The sequence below is a fragment of the Dromaius novaehollandiae genome, chromosome 22 (genome assembly GCF_036370855.1).
Source record: "Dromaius novaehollandiae isolate bDroNov1 chromosome 22, bDroNov1.hap1, whole genome shotgun sequence".
Classification (NCBI taxonomy): Eukaryota; Metazoa; Chordata; class Aves; order Casuariiformes; family Dromaiidae; genus Dromaius; species Dromaius novaehollandiae.
This window is the reverse complement of record NC_088119.1, coordinates 10,183,447-10,207,796: the sequence shown is the minus strand read 5'-3', so window position 1 is coordinate 10,207,796 and position 24,350 is coordinate 10,183,447. Positions and strand designations below refer to the sequence as shown.

The window sequence follows — 24,350 nt, the reverse complement described above, 5'->3', positions numbered from 1 at the left end:
AGCGAGGGGGATGCTGCGGGCAGCTGCCAGGAGCCGCAGGACGATGACCCCGACGGCCACCGGAGGCCGGGGGCCCCGTCCTTGCAGCTGCCGAGCTCTGGGCTCGCGCCCCGCTTCTGCGAGCCGGCGGTCTTGGGGCCAGCTCCCGGCGCTGACGGATGCTTCGGAGCCAGCCCCGAGGCCGGAGCGGGGCCCCCGGCCAGCGCCCGTGGCCCCGCTCTCCTCCCCACCTTTCTTCGATCGATCGGGTTACAAAGGTCGCACGCGGAAAGCAACGGGCTGCAAATAGTGCAAGGCTTTTTATTTTGACAGGTGCCGGCCGGGGGGGGCTCCGGGACCCCAGGGCGGCCGGGCGCAGGGGCCGGGACCCCCGCATGGCACGGGCCCCAGGCACGGGCGCTCCCCCGGCTCCCGGCAGCGCTGCCGGCGCGGGCCCCCGCGTGCGGGCGGCTCCGCGCTGTTTCCCTTTATAGCGCAGAACACGGCACCGGCGCACGCAGGTAGAAAGCAGCCGCAGTCGCCCCCGCAGCCCCCTTCCCCCCCCGAAAAAAAAAGGAGAAAAGTCTCTGCGTAAGGCGAATCGCGCTCTGCCTCCGCGGGGAGCTGCTGTCCCCCTGTGCCGGGCAGCCGGGGGGCTCGGGGGGGGCATCAGCCCCAGCACAGGGGCCCGCGAGCAGCTGCCGGCCCAGGGACTCGGTGCGCTGGGGCTGCAGAAGTGCCAGGTCCCAAGGACGTGGGGAGGGGCAGGAGCCCCCCCCCTTGGGGACACCAGTGCATCTGTGACCCCCCAGGACAGACTGACAGGGGGACGGAGGCCCCCCCTCACCTGCTCTTCGGCCTCGTCCTCCAGCCCCTCTGTCCCCGGGGCGGGGAGGCGGCAGCGCCGGGAGCTCGGCGCCGGGTTCACTGGTCCGGCCCGAAGCCCGTGCGCGGGGAAGGGGGAGGCCGGCGCCGAGGGGGGGGCCGAGCCCGGCCCTCGCAGCGCGGGTTTGGCACGCAGCACAGTGTCGGGGGGTCGGGGCCCCGGTTAGGCGGAGCAGCAGCAGGAGAGGGAGCCGGGCACCCGCGGGCGCCGCGGCCTCGGCTCGGTTAGTGGGGGCAGCCGCCGCGGGGGCTCGGCGCGGCTCCCCCCGGCCCGCGCGAGGCTCTGCCCCGTCTCCGGCCGCAGAGGAATGTCCGGCGAGGGCGGCTCCCCGCTGCTCAGGGTTTGCTCGCGAGCTCGGCGACCCGCTGGCGCAGGTGGAAGGCGAACTCGAACATGGTGGCCGCCAGGCTCTGGTGGATTAGGTAGCGGGGAAGGCGACCCTGCGGAGAGACACAGAGACGTAGGAGGAGGGAGCGTGCATCGCACCGCGGCGGCGGGTGCGTGTAGCCCCCCGGCGTCACGCACCCAAGCCCAGCGAGCCGCTGCCGCGCGCCCCGGGCGAGCTAACGCCTTCACCTGCAACGGGGCAGGCTGGCACCCACGTGCGGCTGCCCCATGGCTGCTTCCAACCCACCGTCCCCGCATCTCCCCGCACCGCCCCGGGCCGGGGGGCTCCTCCAACGCAGCTGCGTCGAGGCCGTGCGCGAAGGCACGCGGGAGCCGGGGCAGCCTGCCCAGGGCTGCTCGGCTTTCGCTGCCGGAGCCGGGCCCTTCGCTCCCCGGCCGGGCTGCCGTGGGTTCGGTGCAAACGGCACGGGGTCGGCCGCCTTCCTGACCCCGCGGTGCCCGTGCGGGGGGAACGGCCCGGCCCAGGGACAGGAGAGCGGTGGCTTTCGCTGAGCTTCCACCTGCTCTGGGGGAGTAGCTGAAACACGCTTTGATTTCTCTAGAAAACCCTGCACGACTCAACCTGAACCACCTCATCCCGTGCTCTATTGTATGAGAGGCATAAAAGCCCACTTCTTCCCTCCGCGGGGGAGAGCGCGCGGGCAGGGCCGCGAGCGCGTCCCCGGGCTTTGCACAGGGGCCGGGGGCAGGAGCAGGTTCCCAGGTCACAGCATTAAGCGCAGGCAGGGAGGGCCGGGGCAGGCAGCTGCCCCTTCCCTAGGGCACAGGGGGACTGGTAGGCAGAGGAGAAAATCCCCCTTGGACTCGGGGCGGGAGGAGATCGGTCCCGGCTGTCGCAGGGAAGCGCTGCAGGGGAGCAGGGCCCCGGGTCCGAGCCCAGGGCCTCCCCGGCAAAGGCCTCTGCCGCGCGGGCTCTGCTCCGCAGCGCGGGGGCGGGAGACGGGGAAGCTGCTGCTCCAGGGGCCATTTCAGACGTCTCTGAGGCGAGCCCGGGGCGAGGCTGCAGCACAGACACAAACACACACACACGAGCGCAAGTCTCGCCTTTCGGTGCGGGAAGGGATGAGCCATGTGCTATAAATATTTCTCCGGGGCAGAGGAAATAGCAGGACAGCGGAGAAGAGGGGCCCGGGCACTAGCAGAGCACCAGGAAGATGGTGGAAGCAGCGAAGAGGCAGGTTATTAATAGCTCGCCCGCTACAGCGTTTCTCCCAGCAGCAGCGGGCAAGCGCTCTCGGCCCGGGAAGCGGAGGGAACGCGGTGCCTTTCCGAGCCCCATCCAGCACAGCCAAAGGGGATCCTTATCCCTCCGAACCAGGCGGTTAGCGGAGGGGCGGAAGAGGCATCGGAGCCAGATCCACAAAGGAAAAACACCTCTGCCGCAAAGCCCCGTGCCAAGCGGTGCAAGGGGCAGCGAGGCCGAGGTGCGGCTGCTCTCTGCCCTTCCCCTGCTTTCGCTTCCCAGCCAAGGGGCTGCCAAGGCAAGAGCTTTTGCAAATCCTTTTCAAACCATTTTACAAGCAACGCAGTAGCTTGATCTACTTGGTGGGAGGGGAGGGCCGTGGGAGGGGAGGGGGCCGTGCAGCGCTGCAGGCACAGGGCTGATGAATGGAGCCTTTGTGCTCGCTGCTGCAGCGCCGTTTCCACGTCAACCCCAGCGCGATTCAGCGGGGGAAGAAAACAGGCCAGCTCTACCCAGCACCTCTCCCCCCGATCCGATCGGATCCGAGCCGCCTGACCCCGGCTCCCGTCGTACACGGCCTTTTGTCTAGGCCACCAGCAAGGACTCGACACGCAGCTCCACAAATAACTCCGGATCTGGGTCATCTCACACAGCCTTTCCCTGCGAGCGGCCACCAGCCCCGCGCTCCACGGGCGGCTGTTTGCACGGAGGTGTCTGGGAGCGGGACGTGCAAGGGCGAGTGAATCATCCCTTCAGCAGGTTCCTGGGAGCAGCAAGCAGCCAGACAACACCTCACATGCCCAGCTATTTTTGGTCCCCAGAGAGAATAAAAATCACCTCTCCCCCAGCCCTGCACACAGAGATGTGAAACCCATAACCAAGATCTCTGTCAGGTAAGGAACGGTTTCCAGACCTCAAACTGGGGTAACTTCACAGGGAACGAGGGTGATTTCAGGTGCTGCTTAACGTCTACCAGCAGAACTCAGGTCCCTTTAGGGCTGCTTTTGATAATGACCATGACTAATCGCTGGCTGCTTTCGAAAGTGGCCAACAGGATTGCAGCCCCCGTATTGCCCACCCGGGGGTACGGAGCAGGCCCTCAGCACGCGTCCTGCGCTACGCGGGGGCCCTCGGAGCCTGCTGATTAACTCTGCCTGTGCTGCGAGCAGCTCTGCTGCGGGCAGGATGCAGCCACGGCGCTCACACACCGGCAAGGAACTCGCTTTACCTTCAGGTCCGTGTTGAGAATCCATATGAACGTGCAGACCCTGGGGTTGCTTGGACACTTCAGCACGATGAATCCTCCAGGCCCGTTCTCACCCCTGGGGAGAAAGAGCAGCACAGAGTCAGTCTGGGGGCTGGCAGGCTGGCTGAAAACGCAATTCTCTAACGCTTTGGGGTGCAGCGCACCGATCCCGCGTTGGCTCCTGTAACAGCCGCCCCCTCCGCCTGGCAGCGAGGGCTGGAGCCCAGCAGGGCAGGAACAGATGTGCAGAGGGCCCGGGAAGGCGTCTGGTTTGGCTGCAGACACGCGAGCAAACACGGCAGGCAGGTTTCCCACAGGTGCCTTGGCAATGGAGGTGCCAGGGCTGCCGCAGGGCGCGGAGCAGCCCCCGCCTCCGAATTGTGCCAGTCCGGCCAACGCCAGCTCCTCACCGAGGGGGGCTTCCACGGCCCAGCCTGGTAGAAGTGGGTGCAAACAAACAGGTCCCGGGAAAGCCGAGTGCCCAAGCAAAGCTTTGGCAGTCAGGACTGGCTCAGCGCGGAGAGCCTTGTCCTCACATCCCCCAGATCCTTCCTGGCACCATCTGATGTGTCTCAGAGACAAAAGCTCTGCTCACACACACAGCCCAAATACAGATTTCCCTTCCCTGTTCAGGAACACAAACTATTTTTGCTGCGTACATTTGTAAAAAGATTTTCTAAACCCTGAAGTCCCCAGCTCCTAAATAGACTGAGGCAGCTATAACGGCTCTGAGTTAAAATGTCAATTACTTTAACCAGATTATTAGGAAAAACAAAGTCAGCGAGAGAAGTGGCACAGCCGAGCCCCAGGCACCGGAGCAGACAGTAACAAGGAGTCCTTGTTTGATGAGACTAATGCCCCCGAGATCCATCACCAGCTGATTGTCCCTTTGGAGGGGGAGAGGCCAAAGACCTGGCAACACTTTGGGACTCAGTCCATCTTTAAGTTGCTTGTTTCACCCATGGGACCATCTCTCCATGTCCTCAGCCTTTAAAATCAGTGACTGGCTTACGAGAAGCAAAAGGCATCTGAGAGGCTCAAAGAAAGACACAGTCAGCTGTTTACTGCCCCTCAGAAATGGCAACTGTCCCTGTTCGGGAATTAGCTGTTACATAAACAGGATGCGGATTCGGTTAGGGTTTGTGCTGTTATTGGTTGGCACCTCCACTCCTCGGAGCAGAGAGCTGGGAAACGCCCAAGCAACACTTAACAGCACGGAGAGTTTCTCGAACAAAGGAAGAAGAACAAGGGAAGCAAGGTTTAGTTCCACAAATAGATCAGCTTCCTCCAAACGGTGCCAGAAAGACAGCAGGGTTTTCATTTAAGTGGCTCTTTGCCCTAAGCTTAAGCAAAGTGTGTGTGTCAAATACCAGCTAAAAAGTAGAATCTACCTCTTACCTGACGTATTTGGAGAGCGGAGGCTTCAGGTTGTGCGTGGTCGATATCCCTGAGGAAATGTACCTGTCTCTTCTTCTCTCGATACGACGCACGTTCACAAAGTCCCTAAGCAAAGGAAGGGCACTGACTGCTTTAAAACGCGCGCAGGACTTTGATGGAGCAGATCAGACACTCCGGACCGCTGGGAGAGGCTGTAGCGGAGGTGTGTCAACACGTGGACAAAACGGAGCCTAGCACTGCCGTCGGGGAGATGGGCTAAGGGACCCCGGCAGATTCTGAGCTCCGAGATTCCTGACGGAAACCTCTGGAGGTCACTTTGGGGGCTCCTTGCCTTTGGGAGCGTCACCCGCCCCGCCAGCCCACCCCGCCTCTGACACTGGGGCAGCCCCCACGGCACAGTGGCACCGCTGGGGCAGAGCGCTCTCACGACCGTCAGATGCTTCTCTCCGTATTTTAGGATGATGCTCAGGGGCTCAGTACAAAACAGAGGAATAAACCGACCTGGGAGAAACAACACCGCCTGCGGCCCCAGCTGCTACGTCGTACGAGACGATCGTATTGTCTTCAACCTGCTGCAGGATCTGAAAGAAAAGAGATTTCCTCAGACTGTACCTGCAGCTCAGCACGGAGATAAAGACCCTCCCTCAAAACAGCACCAGGGCTCAAAGCAGCCAGAGCACCTTTAATAGCTGATCTGAGGCTCCGGGGCCGGAGGGAGAGCTCTCTGCGGGCGCACGCTGCGTTTGTCCCCCGGCCCAGGGCTGGCCCCTCCGAGGAGGGCACAGGCGCTGCCTTCGGATCCCTGCCACGCCAACAGCACGAAACGCCCAAACCGTACCGAGCACGAGCAGCCTTGGCGCAGCCGCTGGCCCGTCTCCCTGCCCACCTCATGGGCTTTTGGATGGGCACATCCATGCAGCTGGCTACCGCAGAGCGTTCGGATCGTACGGATGAACGGCAGAGATTTAACGCCTCAGCGACTCAGATCCAGCTAAGCTCCAGTAGGGCCTGGGCACCACCGACAGCCGGTGTTGGACTGGGAAGCTCCAGCTCTCCGCTCCAAGGAGCTCCTGTGATTAAGCCATCTTTGTCCGGCACGCTCACCTGGCAAGCTGCCACTGTTCTGTTCCACAGGATCATCTTCTCAGGCTGGAGAATAACCTCCTGGTAAACTGTTTCAGCAGAGCACTGCAGGAAAGCCTGAGGACAGAGCCAGAGCAGTTAGCCAGTCCCCTGCTCCCCTTCGTTAAGATTATTTTTAAGGAGCGCAGGACAGATCACAAAGAACTGGGATAAAAGAGGCGGGGAGCAGCGAGCCTGGCCTGGCTCGAGCATGTACAGAGCCAAGGTTGCTTCCTCAGCTCCTCTTTACCCCGAGCTGGGCTGCCCCACTGCCACAGTGCTCGTATTCCCAGGGACCTCAGCTTTAGGCAAACGATAAACTGCTGCCTGCCGCGACCTGTGCAGCGTGCTGGGTGGAAGGGCTGTTACGGCAGGTACAAGAAGGAGCAAGCACTGGTCTGTAACGTGCCGAGCCAGACAGACCTTGGGGCCGACCCAGGCTGGCTCTTCTCCTACCCTCATCCCAGTTTATCAGCAATTCTGGTGTGTGCAATCGCTCTGGCAAGTTGTTGGAAAGCTACCCTGAGCTTCAGCATAGGCAACGTTCATTCCTCCACATCCCCGTGGGACAGAGGATCTTCAGAGGCGAATGGTTAATGCAGTAAAGTGGGACCATCCAGCTTTTCCTCTCGAATAGAGCTGCTCCACTGGCAGCTCCTGCCAGCAAGGCAACATATGCACTGGAACAAAGAAAAGCCACCGCAGCACCGATGCTTCATTAAAGCATGGTTTACAGCCAAGCCACTCCAGCGAGAGGGCACGGAGCGAGGCACTTCCGAGCAGCTCTTCTCAATGCCAGGCAGCAGCAGACGCACTCTCAGCCCTGGTCTTGCTGGCAATTAGTTGCAATTAGCCTCCTTGGTCAGATTAGTCCTAGATGCTGGGGTTGGAAGCGAGTCTCACAGTCACCTGCTCCCACTTCTACCAGCAGAGACGGGGGCCCAGCATATTTGCTGGGGAGGTTGTCTGCCAGCCAAAGGGTTTTCCTGGAGAGAGTCCCTAGAGCGTGCAGTGTCGTTCATCTGCTTCGAGCACAGAGAATGTGCTTTGCAGACTGACCTGTCCTGCCAGAGCCAGGACAGAGCGTGAAGCCTCAACTGAATTGTGGTTCCAAGCAGAGCAGTCAGTTTTTGCCTGTACCGCACAGATTAAGGAATTGATTCAGAAAGGTTCTTACCTTTAAAATAAAGGTCTTGCCATGGAAAGGTATTTCAAAAGTGTAAACAACATCACCAAACTCCTGTGCAAGAAATGAGAGGGTTACATTTATGCTGGCAAGAGAAAATTAATTGCTCCCCTCCAGGGTAAAGTCTGCTAGTCTCCAAACACTGTGCTGTGGCTCCAGGAGCCAGACTGCCTCACGCGTCGTGCTGAAGGACCATCTTCAGCCCTGAACTGTTCCCAGTTCCCCCACACAAGGCAGCAAGCCCCAGTCCTGGAGCTGCACTGAACACATTTCAGATGCACATACACAAATTTCCATAAACAAAACAACACCCAGGGAGGCAGCAGTGTGATGAGACAGGGAAAGAATCCATCTCATGCCAGCCTGCAAACTCCATCTCAAGGTCAAACTCTCTTTGTAGCAAGCTACCAACACCACCATAAGAGAGAGGGGATAGTTTGCCAACACTGCTGTTGTTACCTACATCTGAGAGGAGACTCCCTGGAGGGGTTAGGGATGGACAGATGATAACCTTTCATCATTAGCCCTGTGTTAAACTCTGATTAGTCTATTTAAATCCATCCCCCTTTGGATAAAGAAAACAATCTGCCCAGCTAGTTTGGCATCAAACAATGGATCACTTGACAGGGGAATTTTAAACACCAGATGAGACTGCAGTTTGCAGGACTCTCACCTCAGTCATGTTGTGAGCCCACAAACAGAAAGCAAGGTTGGTTCTAGGGGGCAGAGAGACTGCCCCTCTCTCTCCACCCTTCAGAGAGAGAAGGGAGCCCCAGGCCCCCCCCCCGAAAACTCTGCTGCAGCTCCGGGAACGGGCAGTGGGGTGAGGAGACAGGCAGGGCAGGGCCTGCTTTGCTTTGTGCACCTCTATGCTTTTTGAAGGTGCCACTTGCAAAATGACAGCCAGAGGATGTAATGCAGGGACATGTCCCCATTTACACTCCGCCACCCACAAGGTCCCTTTCCTGGGAAAGGGGACACACGAGCAGCTTTGTGGGATGGGACGGGATGGAAGGAGCAGTCTGTGCCCTGCACGCTCCTGCTCCCACGTGGCCCAAAGCAGGCCAAGAAGGCCAGACCCCAACCCGGCCGGAGTCTCCCAGACCTCAGCACACTCTAAAGCTTCTCGCTGGGGAGCAGGGGCAAAAGCTGCGGCAGCGGGGCTCTCCCACGCTGCCGCCCTGGCCAGCACGCCTCCGCTCCTCCCCACGCCAGCAGACACAGCTCCGCATCCTAACAGCTGCCCAAGGTGAGCTGTCCACCCCTGCCCGCCTGCCGTCGAGAGGGAGGAGCGACGGGCTCTCTCCTGTCAAACAGGAAGGTAATTAAACGTCTAATTAAATAAGAGGGGATTTTACATTTAACTGAACTGGAATAGATTCCTAATTCAATCAGGTAATTGTAACGCTTGTTAATTTTTCATGTCGCAAGGAGGTTTCAAAAGCCCCATTTGTCCTCCAGTTTTTGCTAAGCCATCCGTGCTTTCTGCGGGCAGCGCTGACGGCAAGGTGGGGTGGGGGGACACTTGCATTGTTTTTCTCGAACTTCCAGTTCTCTTCCTGGGCTAGGATTTGGTCCACAACTTCCATCGCTTCTTTGCCTTGGCGGACATATTCTTTCTCCTAGAAGAGAAGGGAGCATTTCACTAGCTGGATTCGCTGTAAGCCTAAGTGTGCAAGACTTGCTCCCCCGCCCAGGGCTGGCAGAGGGAAAAGGGATATCTCCCATCACCACGCTGCAGAAACCTCTTAATTCAGGTCACAGAGGCCTCATTTTGGAGCTTGAAGTCACGCTCCCCGCCCTGGCTTGTATCCACACACCAGCTGTGTCTACCAGTGAGTCTCCTGCCTTCGCGTAAGGGTTTCCAGCAGGGAAGGGCTATGAGATGTGCTGAGCTCCTTTCTGCTGAAGCGCCAGGTCTGGAGCTGCACCGCAACAGAACCACTTGGAAAACAGCACAAAGCAGCCTGTGCCCGGCCAGACCCCAGGGCGGTGGAAGCCTGCCTCGCCTGCCAGAATTCGGCTAGGATGGTTGAGACGATGCCCCTTTAGGCAGCGACCACATAACCAGGGACCGAAGAGGGAAGGGGAGGAAGAGACAGGCAGGGGATGGAGCCAGAATCAGACCCCTGTGGGATGCTGCAGAGGAGGGTCCAAGACCCGGGGAAGTAGATTCAGGCCCCCAAAGGGCCCCCTCCCGCTGCAGCCACAACTAGCCTGGTCCCAGGACGTGTGGGGCACAGGCTGGTGCTGAGGAGCGAGGCAGAGCGCATCAGCCAGATTCCCTCAGAACAAAAGGCTGTGAAACAAGGGACAAGGACTCCTGGCCCTTGGCAGATACAACACCCTAACGGGGCCACGGGGTTGTCAGGTGCCCTCACAGCCTGCAGCCCTGGATCAGCCAGATGGGGCCGGGTTGTGCTGTTTACCTGTGCTGTCAGTGCTTTCCTTCCTGCGCCTTCCTCATCCGACTCGTCCGACCCTAGGGGAAGCATACAATTAACGGGGAGAACTGAGATCCTACTTGTCCTTTCTCTCTTTGACCTTTCCGTGGGGGACAGACAGCATCAGACCCCTGCACCTTATCTGATGGGAAGGGCTGTCAGCAGGGGCAACTCCAACCCGCCACCCTAAACACTGCCCCGGACCCCTCTGCTCCCCGGCGGGCTGACACGCTGCTCTGCTCCCCAGCTGGGCACGAACTGGGTGCCAGCTCCTCCAGCACAACTGCTCCAGCTGACGCCTCCCCGCTCCCGAGCCGGGGAGACCTCCGGAGCACGCGGGAGCAGTATCGCAGCGCAGCGGCACACTGCCAACTCTTATCCTCACCCGCTCGTGGTGACTTGTCCCTGGACCCTCAGCCAACGGCAACATTTTTCAAGTACTTCAGCCACAGCTAAGAGCTTTTAATCTTAACACCACAAAATGCTCCAGTTTCCCCATCGGGCCGAAGCTGGACACGCAGAGCTAAGTTTGACTCCACTCTGCAGACGGCACAGAAGCGGTGAGACAGCACAGCCTCGTCTCCTCTGCCCGGGCACACGCGCCGCGCAAGGAGCAGGGAGCTCGTTTTGCAGTGTCAGCTCTTGGAGGCCCTGCCACCGGCTGCTGCCAAGGGCTGGGCTAACGAGACAGGGCTCGGAGAGGAGGCAATAATAGGGGTGAGGAGACCCTGCAGGAATGTCGCAAGGGGAACAAGCTCAGCAAACAACTCAGCCCGGCTCCCAGAAAGGTTATGGCAGAACGGGAAGCAAAAGCTCGTTACCTGCGAAGGACTCCGGAGGGGAGTAAAACTGCCCATCCGAGAGGGCTCCAGGGTAGAGCAGGGGGCCTCGAGCGGCCGCGGCCTGGGCTGCCAGGTACCCTGGGAACCAAAACACGAGCGTTTCACACATGCAATGTCCAACACCTCCACGCCATGGGGTCCTGGGGTCCCTGTCCCTCCCTCCACCAAATCCACCCCAATTTAACCACCCTCCCAGCCACTTTCTTCCAGACGCAGCTAGTCTTTCCGCACTGACACCAGCCAGCCCACAAGCTTTTCAGCTCCTATTGCCTCATCTTTTGTTTGAGACATTTTATCTGCATGGAGATCAATGGGCTCTTTTGCCTGTCAAATCCAAAGGCGATTAAGCATCTAATTAAATAAGAGCTTCCCCTGGAAGCAATTTGGAACCTGAGCCTAATCCAATAGAGGCATTAAACACTTGATCATTTTTCATCTTAAAGCCTCCCTGCAAGACCCAAACATCCTCTGGTGTTTTCCAGTCAGTCAATGCATTTCTGATCAAGTCTCACTTGATGAATACTTCTTAGTTTATGTGCCATTTCCCAGTCGTCTTTCGTCAGTTAAGACTGGGAGAAAGACAAACTCCTTTGCCTGTAATAAGCACTGCTGCTTCAGGAATGGGCAGCTGTGTTAGTCCAGGCTGGACTGCCCAGAAGGATCCTTGGAAGTTACAGGTGCTCAGAAATTCACTGTAATTCGTAAAGCATTAGGTCAGAAAGACTCAACAACCAGGGACTGTAAAATTTCACCCACCATAACCCATACTGAGCCCCTGTAATATGCTTTGGACTAAAGCACCCTTTTCTTAAAGGTTTCCAACCCAAATCCGAAGACAAGTATCAAGAGATGGAGAGTCCAACAGTCCTGTTGGCATTTGTCCCAATGTTTCAAATTTTCGCTGATGCGAAGGTGAGCTCTATTTCCAATACATCTGGCTTCAGTATTCAGACATTGGGGAATTTGGCATGCTTTTCTCCACCCAATTAAAAGATGCTTTTTATAATCTGGTATTTTCTTCCCCTGAAGGGACTTATATACCATAACAAAATTGAGTCAGGCACTTACCGTCGCAGCCAGCCTGGAGATCGCTTCCCCATAAATGTCATATCTGTCAAGGTGCTGCCAAAGCAGCAGAAACCCCAGGCCTGGTAGTTTAATTTGCCAACTCCTACCAGAGAGGAGCAAAGTACTTACATCGTTCCTCTTCTGCTTCCTGAGTTAGGACTTTAAAATCCAGGAACCAAGTCTCTAGCCAAGCAATGACAAACGAGACGATAGGAAGTAAATAGCCGAAAGCCCCTTTGGTCAGAAGCTGAGTGGAAGAGAGCAAAAACCACAGGGAGTTTATACAAAATGGAAAATAGCAGCATCAAGTAATCACAAAGCAATCCCCTGCGAGCCCAAGGAAACCAACCTCGGAGAGGATGACCTTCACAATCAGGAAGGCACTGGATACCAATGTAGTGACCTGAAAAATAAAATTACACATCTCAGACCCCGCAAATTCTAGGCAGAGAGAGAAAACCGAAAACTGAAAGCAGAAAATTGCCTTCTTACCGCTATGACCCACCAGTGGCGCAGTTTCACGATTGCATAGGCCAGCAGCAACACAAAAAATCGAAAGAAAGCCAAGACCTTTAAAAACAAGAAGCCATTGATACTAGTCACTGCGCTTGCCCCTGCGCCAGGTGCTGTGTGAACAGGGACACGAGACCTCGCCACCCAGACAGAGGAGGTCAACCGTGCAACAGCACGGGGCTGTGACCTGCCCAGTTGCACGGAGCCAGGCCAGCAGCAAGGCTGCAGGGAGAACCCGGCTCCCTGGTGCGCTGATCCTCCCTGCACCGCTATTGCTGCACCACTCCTTGCTTAAGGGCTATTTCCTCACCTGTGGCAATCTGGGATACTCACAAATATGTCAAAGAAAGAAGTCTTAAAACTGTACTCGATGATTTCATTCTTCAAGTTCTTCTGAATGCCATCCTTGGTCTGAATGGAAGACATAAAACGAGAAAATGCTATTGAGTGCAATGATAAGAAACTAATGATAGGAAAAATCCAACCAAGCAGCGTCCAGAGGTTACTCTCAGGTCAGGTTACGCATCAGGCATATAAATGCCTGCTGCAAGCATGACGTGGGCTCATCTGCAAACACAGGGCCATGGGAGGAGACCACAGTCCATTTCACCCTCTGTTTCACACAAAGGAGTATGAATCAGGAATGTTAGGTACATTAAACACCTCTACGTGGAGGCTTTCTAACACTGACAACCAGCTCCTTTGGCCTGGCACACCCACTGCCACTGGATCGCAGCCCTCACAGCCCGAGGCCCTTGATTCCTTGCAGGCCGTTGGACAACATCTCCCACTTGTTCCCACCACTTTCACACGTGGTTTCAGGTGTCAGACTGGAGCTATGTGGGAGCAAACACAGCAAGCGAAAAGCCATAGGAACCAGCTTCTCTAGCGACCTCAGTAACGCAGCCACCGGGCAAAGCTTCTCCCAGAGCTGGACATTCACAACATCTCTCCCGTGCGGGCTCTCGGGGTCACTCCACAACGTGGTGGAATTTAAGCTGCAATCGTCCTCTTTGCACAGAGCACTAAGGGGTCCCCTCCCCTTTCCTCCACGCCAGCTGGCTTCCGACTGCTAGCAGGAACACAGCAGTACCGAATCGCCCTCCGGGAAATCCCACAGAGGAAGTCAACCAGCAGGTTTGAACGGATTGGCAAAGGGGAACGGGGAGGAGAGGAGGACTGGAGACAGGCACACACACACAGAGATTGCAAGGAAATCTAAAAGAGGCAAAGTCACGCACTGTATGGGAGTGCGGAAAGGGCTCACAGAAGCACTCTCCTGCCTCACCCCTAAACAACGTGGGGTCTGACAGCCCTGGTACTTCTGACACCATAAATCCTGTTCTCAGGAGCTTGGAACTGCTGTTTATGAGGAAGTGAATGGCTCAGGTAACTGGAACAAATGTTTCACCTTTAGGCTATTGGTTTGAACACAGCCCAGCTGGCCTGGAAGCTGGTATATGCTGACAGCTGTTTGATGATCTGTGAGAAACAAGTTGGTGGATCTCAGGCCAGTTCTTGGCAGCCTGGTGTCCTGGCACCCTCTTGTCAGACAGTCCAAGGACAGAAGAGGCAGCCATCGGGAAGTGGTCCCTCTAGGTCAGGGCTGGTGCTTAATATTCAGGGGAAGGGGGGCAAAGCAGTTCTGCACTATTGCTTTATCTGATCTGTAGCTTCAGGACTCAAGCCAGCCAGCTTTGCTGAGCTGCCACTGAAAACGTCTTCCCAACACTATTAGACCTCCAATACGAGATGCTACCCGAGGAACGAGCACAACGAGGGCTTTGGATTAAAATTTCTGGGCTGCATTTCAGTTTAAACAAACGCCATTACCTTGAATGAGCAAGAACTGTCTGAGGCATCTCTATCTCTGAGAGGGGCAAGCTCGCAGAATTACAGTTTGCAGGCAGCAGGCATTTAACGAGGGCTGATTTGCTCAGCTTATCTTGCAGCAAAGGGAACCATTTGATAAAAAAAGCATTAGTCACGACATAAACTTGTCGCTCTTCACAACTAGGCAAATAAGCTGTCCTAATAGCCTTAAATATGCAGCATCTCCGCTCAGGGCCCAAATATCACCACTTAGTCACTCATTAATGGTTACCTGCAAGACCTACGCTCAAAATTACCCTGGTGACCAAGCTACCACGTTATTCCTCCAGGGCTGGATTTTTTGATTTGCAGACAAGCACCCTGCCAGAGAACAACAGAGACAAGAGCGTGAGGCCGGGGTCCAAGCCGGGCGCGCGATACCATCGGCACCGCTGGAATGCTGGCCGAGAGCTGCTTTCTCCTAGCTGCGAGGGGGCAGGGGTCTCTCCCGGCTCTCCGCACTGCGCTGCTGTTTGCAGCGGGCAGGGCAAGTGAACTGCTGGCCGAGACAATCTGTTAAGTGCAGACACTGCATGAGATAAACAGGACAGAGATAAGAGCCGCTAAAGCGAGCGCAGGATCCGGTGCTGATAAATAAAGGCCAGACACCACGAGAGCCGCATGCAGAAGCGGTGGGGTCTATCTGTTCATCTTGCCTTTCTGCTCAGGCTTTTTCCGTAGTAGGACACGCAGTACCTGCAGCCCGAAACCTGTCACCAACACGGCTGAAACTAGTCAGGACCAGTTCCAAAAAAATAAAATATAATAAAATAAAAATACAGCCCAGGGACTAACTTCAACCTGACGGGACAGAAGTGAATAAACTGGATTTCCCTGTTCACTGGAACAGTTCACACAGTGAGCAAACACAGCACCCCGGCGCGGGTGTGACGGCAGCGTCGGAGAGGACCAAAACCACTTGTGGTGCCCTTCGCTAGTCCACCCCGACGGCTGAGCTGCATCACCGGTTTTCAGAAGCTGAGATTAGTAACAGTATGTGGGGACCACAGCTCAAAGCCGTTTCTGGTTTTGCCCAGCAGCTGGGTGGGTGAGAGGAAGGTCTGTCCACACATCCCACCTCGCTCCACCAATGCTTCGAGAGCAAGAAGCTCCAGCAAAGCTGGCAGCTGCTTGGCAAACGCAGAAGGAAGCTTCACTTAAGGCAAGGGGAGCAGGAGGGAAATCTGACCAACTGCTCAACCTGGCGATTCCACCAGCCACGGATCTCGTTACACTATTGACACAGAGCGTTACATGCGATGCCGTTAACGACTCTGGACAGCCACAACAGAGCCTGGCTGCAGGAAATGAGCCGGACTTCAGTCTATAACTAACCGCACACTGATTCCTCAGCTGGTGCAAAGCAGCAGAGCACTAGCAAGAACAGACGAGGACTGGGCCCAAGACTTCCGAAACAGAGCAATTAATGCAGATGGACTTGAATTAAAAAAGCGTAATGTTGAGAGGAGAAAGACTCCCTGCATTTGCTTCCCCCGACTTACATTCAGTTCAATTATCCACAGCAGAGAGATGAAGAGCAGATCAAAGGTGACGAAGAGGCAGAAGGTCCTCCTCACGTCTGAGATGGCTTTCCTCTTCTCCGGAGAGAAATAACAGTATGGAGAAAAGCCTGGGCTTTGGGAAAACGAAGTGCTGATGGACGCTATGGCTGGGAGGCTTCGTTCCAGGTCGTGCTGCAAGTCTGTCGGCTTGCTCATCCTTGGCCCAAGCAACTTGGGGCCTACGTCAGTTGGGGCAACATCTGCGAGCTGGTCAGTGCATCACCTGTGGGGAGACACGACGGGGACCCTCAGACCTCAAAATGAGCAGGGACAAGTTCTTAGGTCTTGCAGTCTTGACTGAGACACCCAACCCAGCCTGATCACTGCTCTTGTCAGCTAGAAGCATGTAAGTGCAAAAAGGAAGCATGCGCTCACCACCCCTTCTCCTCCTTTCCCCCTTTGAGGGCAAATATTCCTATTACCAAATCTGCCAGATCCTGTCCGTTCTGAATAACCGCTGGGGGAAGCGGCTAACACCGGCTCTCAGGTTACTGGAGAGCCTCCTCTCAGAAGCGAGCACATCCAGGGCTCTCCCTCCTGCCCCACGTCCCCCCTGTACGCCGTGCTCGTCCGCACAGGCGCAGACCCCCTTCCCCACGCTTGCTGCAGGCAGAAAAGAGCGGCCACAAAAGGCTGAGGGGGCAGGAGGGTCCATGGAGTCGCTCGAAAGTGTCATTTCAATCCAGAGTCAGTCACCCAGAACATGCTCTCAGCATGGGAAGCCAAGCTGGCAGCTACAGCCAGCGGTCAAAGCAGCAGATGGCAAACCCCACGGAGATGCCATGGCAGCAGGGAAAGGGGCCTCGGGGTGTTTTCGCAGAGGTCCGAGCACCGAAAGGAGCCGTTCCTGGGACCCCCGGAGCCACCCGGCACTTCCCCCCCCGCTGCAACAGCCTCGTCCATAGGGATGGACGCGACGTGCACAGGGGCTGGACACTCTGCGCCACGCAAACGTCGTTCAAACCGCAAAGCTCCAGGATCTGATCACCGTGTGGCTGCAGATCGGCCCCTTCTCCGCCCCCGCAGTCGAGAGCGGCGTCTGCTCCCGTCGCCGAGAGGGAGCTGGTTTTTACACCCCTCCGAGCTGCCCGGCTCTGGCCAAGCGCCGAGCGGTGCAACAGGAAAGCAGAAAGGGAAACGGCTGCCTGTTGTCGCAGCCGCCGGGGGCTGGCAGTGCCGGGCGCTGGGACAGCCACGTGAGCAGGTCGGGTGCGCACGAGGTGGGGAGCTCTGCAGCCTGTTTTCGGGCAGCCTCGCCAGCCATTGTATTCAAATTTTCCCCTCCATCAGCAACGCACACGGAGGCGACCGCGCTAATGGACCGTGCAGCCAGGCAAGACAAACAAGGGAGGAGGATGCCAGAACAGGTCAAACCAGGCATCCGCCGGTCCCGGCTTTGCCATCTCCGAGCCACCCACAGCAAAGGCACAATTATGAACATGTTCTTTCCAAAATACCCATGCTCGAGGACATATTGCTTTCCAGGAGCTGGACTCATTGCTGCATTAACCGCTGCCACCGTCCCAGCAGTTCTGCTCTCTCCAGGATCCGAATGGGATCAGGTTTGTCTAAGGCAAATCGCACTTGGGAGCAGGAGGCTGCGGCCAGGCCCTGCCTGAGCAGAAAAGCCCCGAGACGGCAGCCAGACCCGCGGGAAGGGGGAAGCCACGGACCCGGGCGAGGCCAGAGATGCTGCCGAGCCCCTTCCAGGATGGAACAACCGCGAGAGCCGGCCCTGACCGCAGCTCGATCCGTCACCGCAGTCGCGGCTCCCCGTGCAAGCAGCTCTGCGTCCCAGCCCCCGGGGAAAGGGAACGAAGCTGGACTCCTGTCAAGTCGCTGCTCCTCTTGCGCAGAGGCGCTTCGGAAGGAGCTGGAAGACATGTCACTTCGGATAAGCAGCGACGACCGCGGCCCTTCGCTGCTCCGCGCGAGCGGCCCGTCTCAAACTGAGAAAAGTTGGAGACATCTGTGAGCGCTGAATAATGCATCGCCTCACGCACGGGCTGCCTCCCTCTCTCCGGCAGAGTGTCACCGCGGTCTCCGCTCAAACACCGCTTTGCACTTACGCAGCCCCCCCAACTTCAGAGCGCTTTAAGATCACCCTGCGAGACGGCCCGGCCCCGGCCCCAGACGGGCGCCGAGCGGCACCGACGCTGCTCCGCGGCGGCAGGGACGCGGGATGGGACGCAGCCGGCCGGGGCGCCCGGCACGAGCGTCGGGAAGTCCGCAGCTCCCGCAGCACAGCTGAACAATCGGTTATTAAAATGCAACTTTCCGGAGGAGATTTGACGCTGCTTCAGAAGCGTGCCTGTCCTGGAAGTAACACGTTGATGACCAGCTTCTGGGAAAGAAGCAGGGACAAGGGTTTTACCTTCAGAGCAGTAAAAGCGAGGTACAGCGGGACAGGGCAGCACTGTGCCGAAACATTTTAAGCCCAGATGGAGAGAGATATGGAGAGACTGGTTTGCTTCATGCCTTGGGAACGACCTGGACATTAATTCTGAAGCATGAAATGCCCAACCTTGCTCAGCTCCTTTTAAAAAGGAAATCTCAAATCCTTACCAGCGAGGAGGCCCAGCAGCCCCGCGGGCAGGCAGGGTTCAGAGCAGAAAGAGCAGCGCTGGACCCGAGCATGCTTCAATGTGCCTTTTTCTGGGTGACAGATAAATTATTGAGCATCCTGGTGTTGTATTATGCATTCAGACATCCTCTGCGCTGGAATTGCAGCTGAGCCGCCGCTCTGCTTTCGGGGGCCCTCGAGTGCTGCTCCGACGCCGGACCCGGCCGACCGGGGAAGCCGAGCTCAGCAGGGACGGCAGCAGCGGCTCACGCTGCCTGGGGGACCCCGGGACAGCAACGACACTGTCCGGGGGGCACCGTACCAGGGACCCCCCAGGGCTCTGCTGAGTGAAAAGGGAGCTCTAAAGTCCCTAAGGAAACACTCGGTTTCCTCTCGCTGCCCAGGCTCCCTGTTTTGAGCACGAGCTGGTCACTGCCTCTCCCTTAACCTCGTCTCCTAGCGAGGACGAATCTAGGAGCCGGAGTCAGGAGGCTCCGTATCAGCAGACGATGTGTCTGTGCTCTCCCCGCCCGGCCTCCCCTTCGCTACCGGGACACCGGCATCACCGTGCCCCCAAAGCGGTTCTCGTGCTGGGCGTGCTGCGGGGCAGGAGGTGGCCTTGGAGCGCCCGCGGAGCGGGACCGTCCCCGCAGGGCTGCTCGGAGCCGCGTATCAGCTCCAGGAGGGACGGCGGAGACAGACGGACCGCCGGGAGAAGAGGCGGCGTTTCGCCCAGCCCTCGGTGACCGCTGCTCCGGCTCCCGAGCTCGCCCGGCCCGGCGCAGGAGCGGCTGCCGTGCCCGGGAGACACGAGGCAGAGCACCGCGCTCCCGCCTCGCTCTCCCCCCGGCAGCGAGTGGGCCGAGGAGCTGAGTGGGAAGCAAACACGCAGAGCAGCAGCCTAAGTATCGGATGAAATCCCGAGAGAACGCCAAGTGCGAATACCGGCGAGTGCCGCCGCAGAGGCCCGCGCCGCGCAGCCCCATCCCAACGGGACGCCGGCCCCGGAGCACACCGGGGACCCGCACCGGGGCACGGGCCACCCCCGGGAAAGGCCAGGGCACCCACACAGCGCCAGCACCGCCAGCCCCTTCCACTTGTTCTTTTACAGATTCAAATCACAGGCTCCTCATTAGCACACGTTTGCATGTTAATGACATGTCTTACAGTAAGAAGCTTTTCCATCTTGTGACATAGCTTCTCCTTGCCTCCTGCGCCCCCGACTTCCTATTAATGTGTCTTCTCAGATCATATGATTACTTTAACAGTTAATTCTCATGTCACCTCTTTTGATAGTTACAGGCTTTGCACCAAATGCCGCATCAGAAGACAAAACGCCTGGAGAATATTAGAGAAGGATCCTTTTAAAGGCACCCGCTGCAGATGCTTTGCCAGCTGCTAGCACGTGTCCGAGTTTCCTAGAGGGGAGAGGTGCCTTTAGAGCAAAAAGGTAAACATGAAATTAGATGCTAGACCTCGCTAAAAATATGAAGTAATCCCAACTTCTCCAGCAAGGGCTCAACAGGCTCCATAACGTTCACAACTGGCATCGTTCAGCACCGTGCTAAGGCAGTTTTGTCAGCGCACGGCAATCGCGTTTCCGATCGTTACGAGCGGCGCAGCGCCCCACAAACGCGCTGCAAGCCGCAGGCCGCGGTACACAGGCATGGCGCAGCCCTCCGCAGCGTGATTTTCTCCCTGCACGGTCTGGGGGCGATTTTTAAGAGTGCCAATTCGTAGCTTTCCTTAAAGCACCTTCCAGGGCTAATTCGAGCCCATGCCTACGCTGGGAAAGGTCACCGTCCTGGGCACGGTACCCGCCGGCTCCTGGCAGCGCCCACGGCACGGCTGGCCTTGCCCCCACGTGGCACAGCGGACGGACGAGGGGGGCTGCGAGGCAGAGGCCCTTAGGAAACAGCAACGAGGCAGATGAGCTCTTAGCGCCAGGCTGTTCACGCAGTGCTGCTCTTCCAAGCGGTCTCGGGGAGGCTGGCCGGGAACAACCCGCCGCCCAAACGCCGCGTCCCGGCGGGAGCGGTTACAAGGTGCGTCCGTGCAAAGCCCGGGCAAGCTCATCCCCCTCTCCACTTCCCAAGGCAGAAAGGGGAAAATTCCGCTTCTCGGACCGCTGCGTGAAAAGGGCAACGTGTCACTTGGAGGCGGGATTTCGGCTGGGGGAGAGGGGGCTTCTCCCCCAGCAGCTCCCCTCTCGCTGCCCGGCTCCCGCAGCCTACGGGACGCGCTCACGGTGCCCTTTGGACGCCTGCTCGCTCCCCCGCGCTGGGCAGGGCTGTCTGCGTCAGCCGCTCTCGCCGTGGCTGGAGGCAGGAGCTTCCGCCACGGAAGAGGGGTACAGACCGCCGCAGGACCCCGTCAGCGTGCCCAGATCACACACACGCGCCCGGCTCGACCGTGTTTCCACTCATCCCTGCCTCCTCGCACGGCGGCGAGAGGCAGCGTGCCGCTGCTTTGTCGCACCGCTCGCTCCGAGCGGCACGCGGGCTCTCCCCCAGCCCCAGCCGCTCCTGCACGGACCGCTCCCGGCCAGGCGGCTATTTTCACTGCAATCCCTTTGCCCCCTCCACTCTTTCCATTTGCAGAGCACGCCCTGGGGAGCTGGCGGGAGGCAGGCTCCTGGCCTCGGAGCAACCTGACCTTTGGTACGCCGAGGGCAGGAGCAGCTCAGCTGCGGGCTCCCTGCATCCCGGGAAGCAGGCGGCGTTAAGCCTGCTCTGCTCCGAGCCGCGCTCCCGCGCGATGTGTCAGGCTGGAGGAAGCGCTCCCGAGGGACCGCGGAGCCGCGTGCTCCCACTCCCTGTCAGAGGGCGTTCGAAAAAATCCGGCTGCGGTCGGGTCACGTGTCAACTCAGCTGCTCCTCTGAGCAACGCTGCCACGGAGGGGTCACTTCCCCGTCCCCGCGCCCGGCTTCCCCGCCGTGGAGCCCAGGCGACGAAGCAGAGCAGCGCGGGCGCTCCCGGCAGCGCTGGCGTCGTCCCGCCCGGGACCGATCCAAACTCGGGCGCGGTGGGACCCTGCCAGCCCCGCTCGCCCCGAGGAGCAGCCCCTGCAGCGAGCAGCCTGGGCACAGGGGCTGCAGCCCCACGGCCGGCGGAGCGTGCCCCACCCCGCAGACCCGGGCACCGTCTCCCCGCAGCCGCCTGCCTCTCCGCATCCCGTTCACAGCCGCGGCCGCCCGGGGTGACACCCCACCGAAACACCCGCCTTGCTAGCGCTTCGCACCACCAAAACAATTCCCAGAACGCTTCGGCAACGACCCAGTCACCCAAACCCCTGATTCACCCCGTCTTCCAGCTCCTGCCCCACAGCCACGTGGCCTCTCTGGGCCTGGCCCCTCTCCCCCCCGCCCCTCTTTTCCGCCCCGCCGTGGGGCCCACGGCTGGTGTCCGACGCCCTCCGCCGTCCCCGCGCCTGGGAAGCCGGCGAGACGCGCGGCCTGCCTGGACGTCCGGGAAGGCTCCTGCCGCCGAGAGCAGCTGCGAGGCTCCGGCACGCGGGCTGGCACCGCGGGGCCTCGCAAGCGCGCGAGGAAGGCTCGAGGCCTGACGTAATTAGTCACTGTTTTTATTAGCAGCCGCCAGCAGCTGCCAGCTCCGGTTTATAGAGCAGCCGTAACGAGGAGACTCTCAGGGCCTCACACAAAGATTAGAAGGAAAGTTTGTCCCGAGCGAGGCGTAGGAAACGTCACCCCAGAAAGCTCTGGCCTTAACACCACGTGCTGCCAGGGCACGATGGTTTCCCCACCCTGGTCCGCTGCCGGCCCCGAGGAGCTGGGGCAGAGAAAGGGACCCGGCAGGTGCCACAACACCGCAAGGATCAGGCGGGGATCAGGGAAAGAGAGGATCTGATGCCCGGTGCCAGGGACTGTGCGTGCCCCGGCCGGATCCCACACCGTGCACGCTCCCATCTCCTTTCATCCAGCCGTAACCACCAATTCCTGCTCGCCGCCCAGCCGGGACTGCGGTTCGCTCTGTGCCCTGCTCGTCAGAGAGCCTTTGATCTCTCTGCCGCCATCAGAAGTGCGTTAATAAAGCACTAAACTGCGGCCAGATCTCATTGTACTGCGACTCAAATCTCAGCAAATTCTCACTCAGTTCCTGCACGGCAAGTGCCGGGGTTTTCCGAGGTGCCGCGGGGAGGGACAGGGCAGACGTGCTCCAGACAACGCAGATTTATGACCGCATGAAAAACCTCACGCCGCTTTTATCGCAGCGGAGATAACGGCTGGCAGAGGGCAGCGACTGCTGCCAGCGCCGCGGTTCGGGGAGCGTCCTGCCTCGCGCCCCTCCGCAGAGGGCAGGGCCGGCCTCCGCTCGAGCCGCCGGCTCCTCCGCGCAGCACACCGGGCAGGCGGCCCGCCCAAAGCCAGGGAACAAAGCTCGAGGTCTCGGCAGAGACCCCAGAAGCGGAGCGGCGGGGGTGTTTCCGCGACAGTCACACGCACGGAAAAGCGCAGGTAGGACGAGGAGGGCGGGCGGGGGCAAGGCCGGGGCCTGGGATCTCGTCGCTCAAGTCGCAGCCTGGAAGACGACAGTTACCTGCAGCGCGGGGGAGAGGAAGGCGAGATCCCGCAGCTAAGAGCATCCTCGGACGCGACGCACGTGACTCCTCGGGGACCGAGCGCTCGGCACGGGCAGGGCAGGGCAGGGCAGGGCGCGCCAGCCCCAACCGCAGCGCCTGCCATCGCCAGCCCCACACACACCTCCGCCACCCCCCAAGAGCAGCAGCTCTCGCGCCGCCACCGCCCAGGAAGACGGAGAGCGAGGAAGAGCGGCCAGGCCTCGGCGCTCGGCCCCGCGGAGCAGCACTCGGCCCCGCGCGCGTCCTCTCCCCCGTCTGCATAGTTCAGGGTCTCAAAATGTTTTGCAACATGAGCCTCTAAAAATAGCAAATCCCGTGACCGTGCAAGGCCGCGCGGGCAGCAGCCCTCCGGGTTATAAAGGGATGTTGACGGCATAGCGCTGCGCGGGCTGCAAACCACGGCGGGCCCCCACGATATTCCCGGCTCGGCCGCTCGGGTCGGCGCCTGCGAGCGGGGAGCTGGTCCCGGGCCCCACTGCGGCCTCGAGCGAACCGCTCCGTCTCCGGTGCCTTCGTGCTCCCGGCTACGAAGGGGCGTCGCCTCCCCCCCGGGCGGGCCGCGAGGCTGGATCAGCCGATATTCGTGAAAGCGCCTCGAGGTCCCCGGAGCGAGGAGGGTCATTACCGCTATTAAACCGCGGCGAAGCTTCCAGCCGCGCGTCCGGCCCGTTGGCGGTTACCGGCAGCCGCTTCCCGCCCTTCCCCGGCGGCGAACGGCACCGCCGGGCCAAGCTGACGGCGAGGACGCCCGAGGGGCCGCGCACCGGGCCCCGCGCGGCCCCCCCCGCCGCGGCCCCCCCGGAGACCCCGGGACCCAGCCGGCCCTGGGGGGGGGGCCTCGCCGGGGAGCGACCCCGCCGGCAGCCGGGGCACCGCCGCGATCCTCCCCCCCGCCCCGGTTCCCACGGGGACTCGGCGACCGGGCGCCCTCGGGCCCGCACCCAGGCCGCCGCCGCCCCCCCGGCCCCGGCGCGGCCCGCGGTACCTGCTGGCGGCGCCGGTGCCAGGTCCCCGCCGGAAGTAGACCCCGGCGCGAGCCGCTTCCGGCCCCGCGCGGCGCCGCCGCCACCTCTGACCCCGGAAGCGAAACGCCGGAGCGAGGCTGCGCCGGCACCGACCATTGGGGAGCGGAGGGGGGGGCGGACGGGTCCAACCGGGGGGGGCGAGGGGAGAAACCACTGCTGGGGAGGGAAATGTGGGGCCGGGAGGGACCATTCCCCACCGGGGGGGGAAATGTGGGGCTGGAAGAGACCATTCCCCACCGGGGGGGGGGAATGTGGGGCTGGAGAGACCATTCCCCACCGGGGGGGGAAATGTGGGGCTGGGAGGGACCATCCCCCACTGGGGGGGTGATGTATGGGTGCTACCCCACAACCCGCTGCCCCACATCTCCCCAGCTGTCACCTCCTGGACATGTGGGTCCCACCCCGCACCCCCCTGCCCCACATCTCCCCGGCTGTTACACCTCGATGCCTAGC

General features: G+C 59.8%; 1 protein-coding gene and 1 long non-coding RNA gene across 2 annotated transcripts; one reads left to right on the top strand and one right to left on the bottom strand.

The window, feature by feature from the left end:
* Window positions 1–286: 286 nt before the first annotated feature.
* On the bottom strand, window positions 287–23,993 carry STARD3 (StAR related lipid transfer domain containing 3). The gene is made up of 15 exons (XM_064524707.1): window positions 23,858–23,993; window positions 15,650–15,932; window positions 12,609–12,686; window positions 12,255–12,332; window positions 12,112–12,165; window positions 11,892–12,009; window positions 10,674–10,772; window positions 9,838–9,890; window positions 8,938–9,030; window positions 7,400–7,462; window positions 6,205–6,300; window positions 5,602–5,681; window positions 5,101–5,205; window positions 3,685–3,778; window positions 287–1,305 (listed from the first exon to the last, which is right to left on the bottom strand). Exons 2-15 carry the CDS (start codon window positions 15,863–15,865, stop codon window positions 1,201–1,203), a joined length of 1,332 nt encoding a protein of 443 aa, XP_064380777.1. The 5' UTR covers window positions 15,866–15,932; window positions 23,858–23,993; the 3' UTR covers window positions 287–1,200.
* Window positions 2,909–7,427, top strand: LOC135330616 (uncharacterized). Its single transcript, XR_010392594.1, has 2 exons — window positions 2,909–3,349; window positions 4,461–7,427. It is a non-coding gene; the product is annotated as an uncharacterized LOC135330616 (long non-coding RNA).
* Window positions 23,994–24,350: the final 357 nt, after the last annotated feature.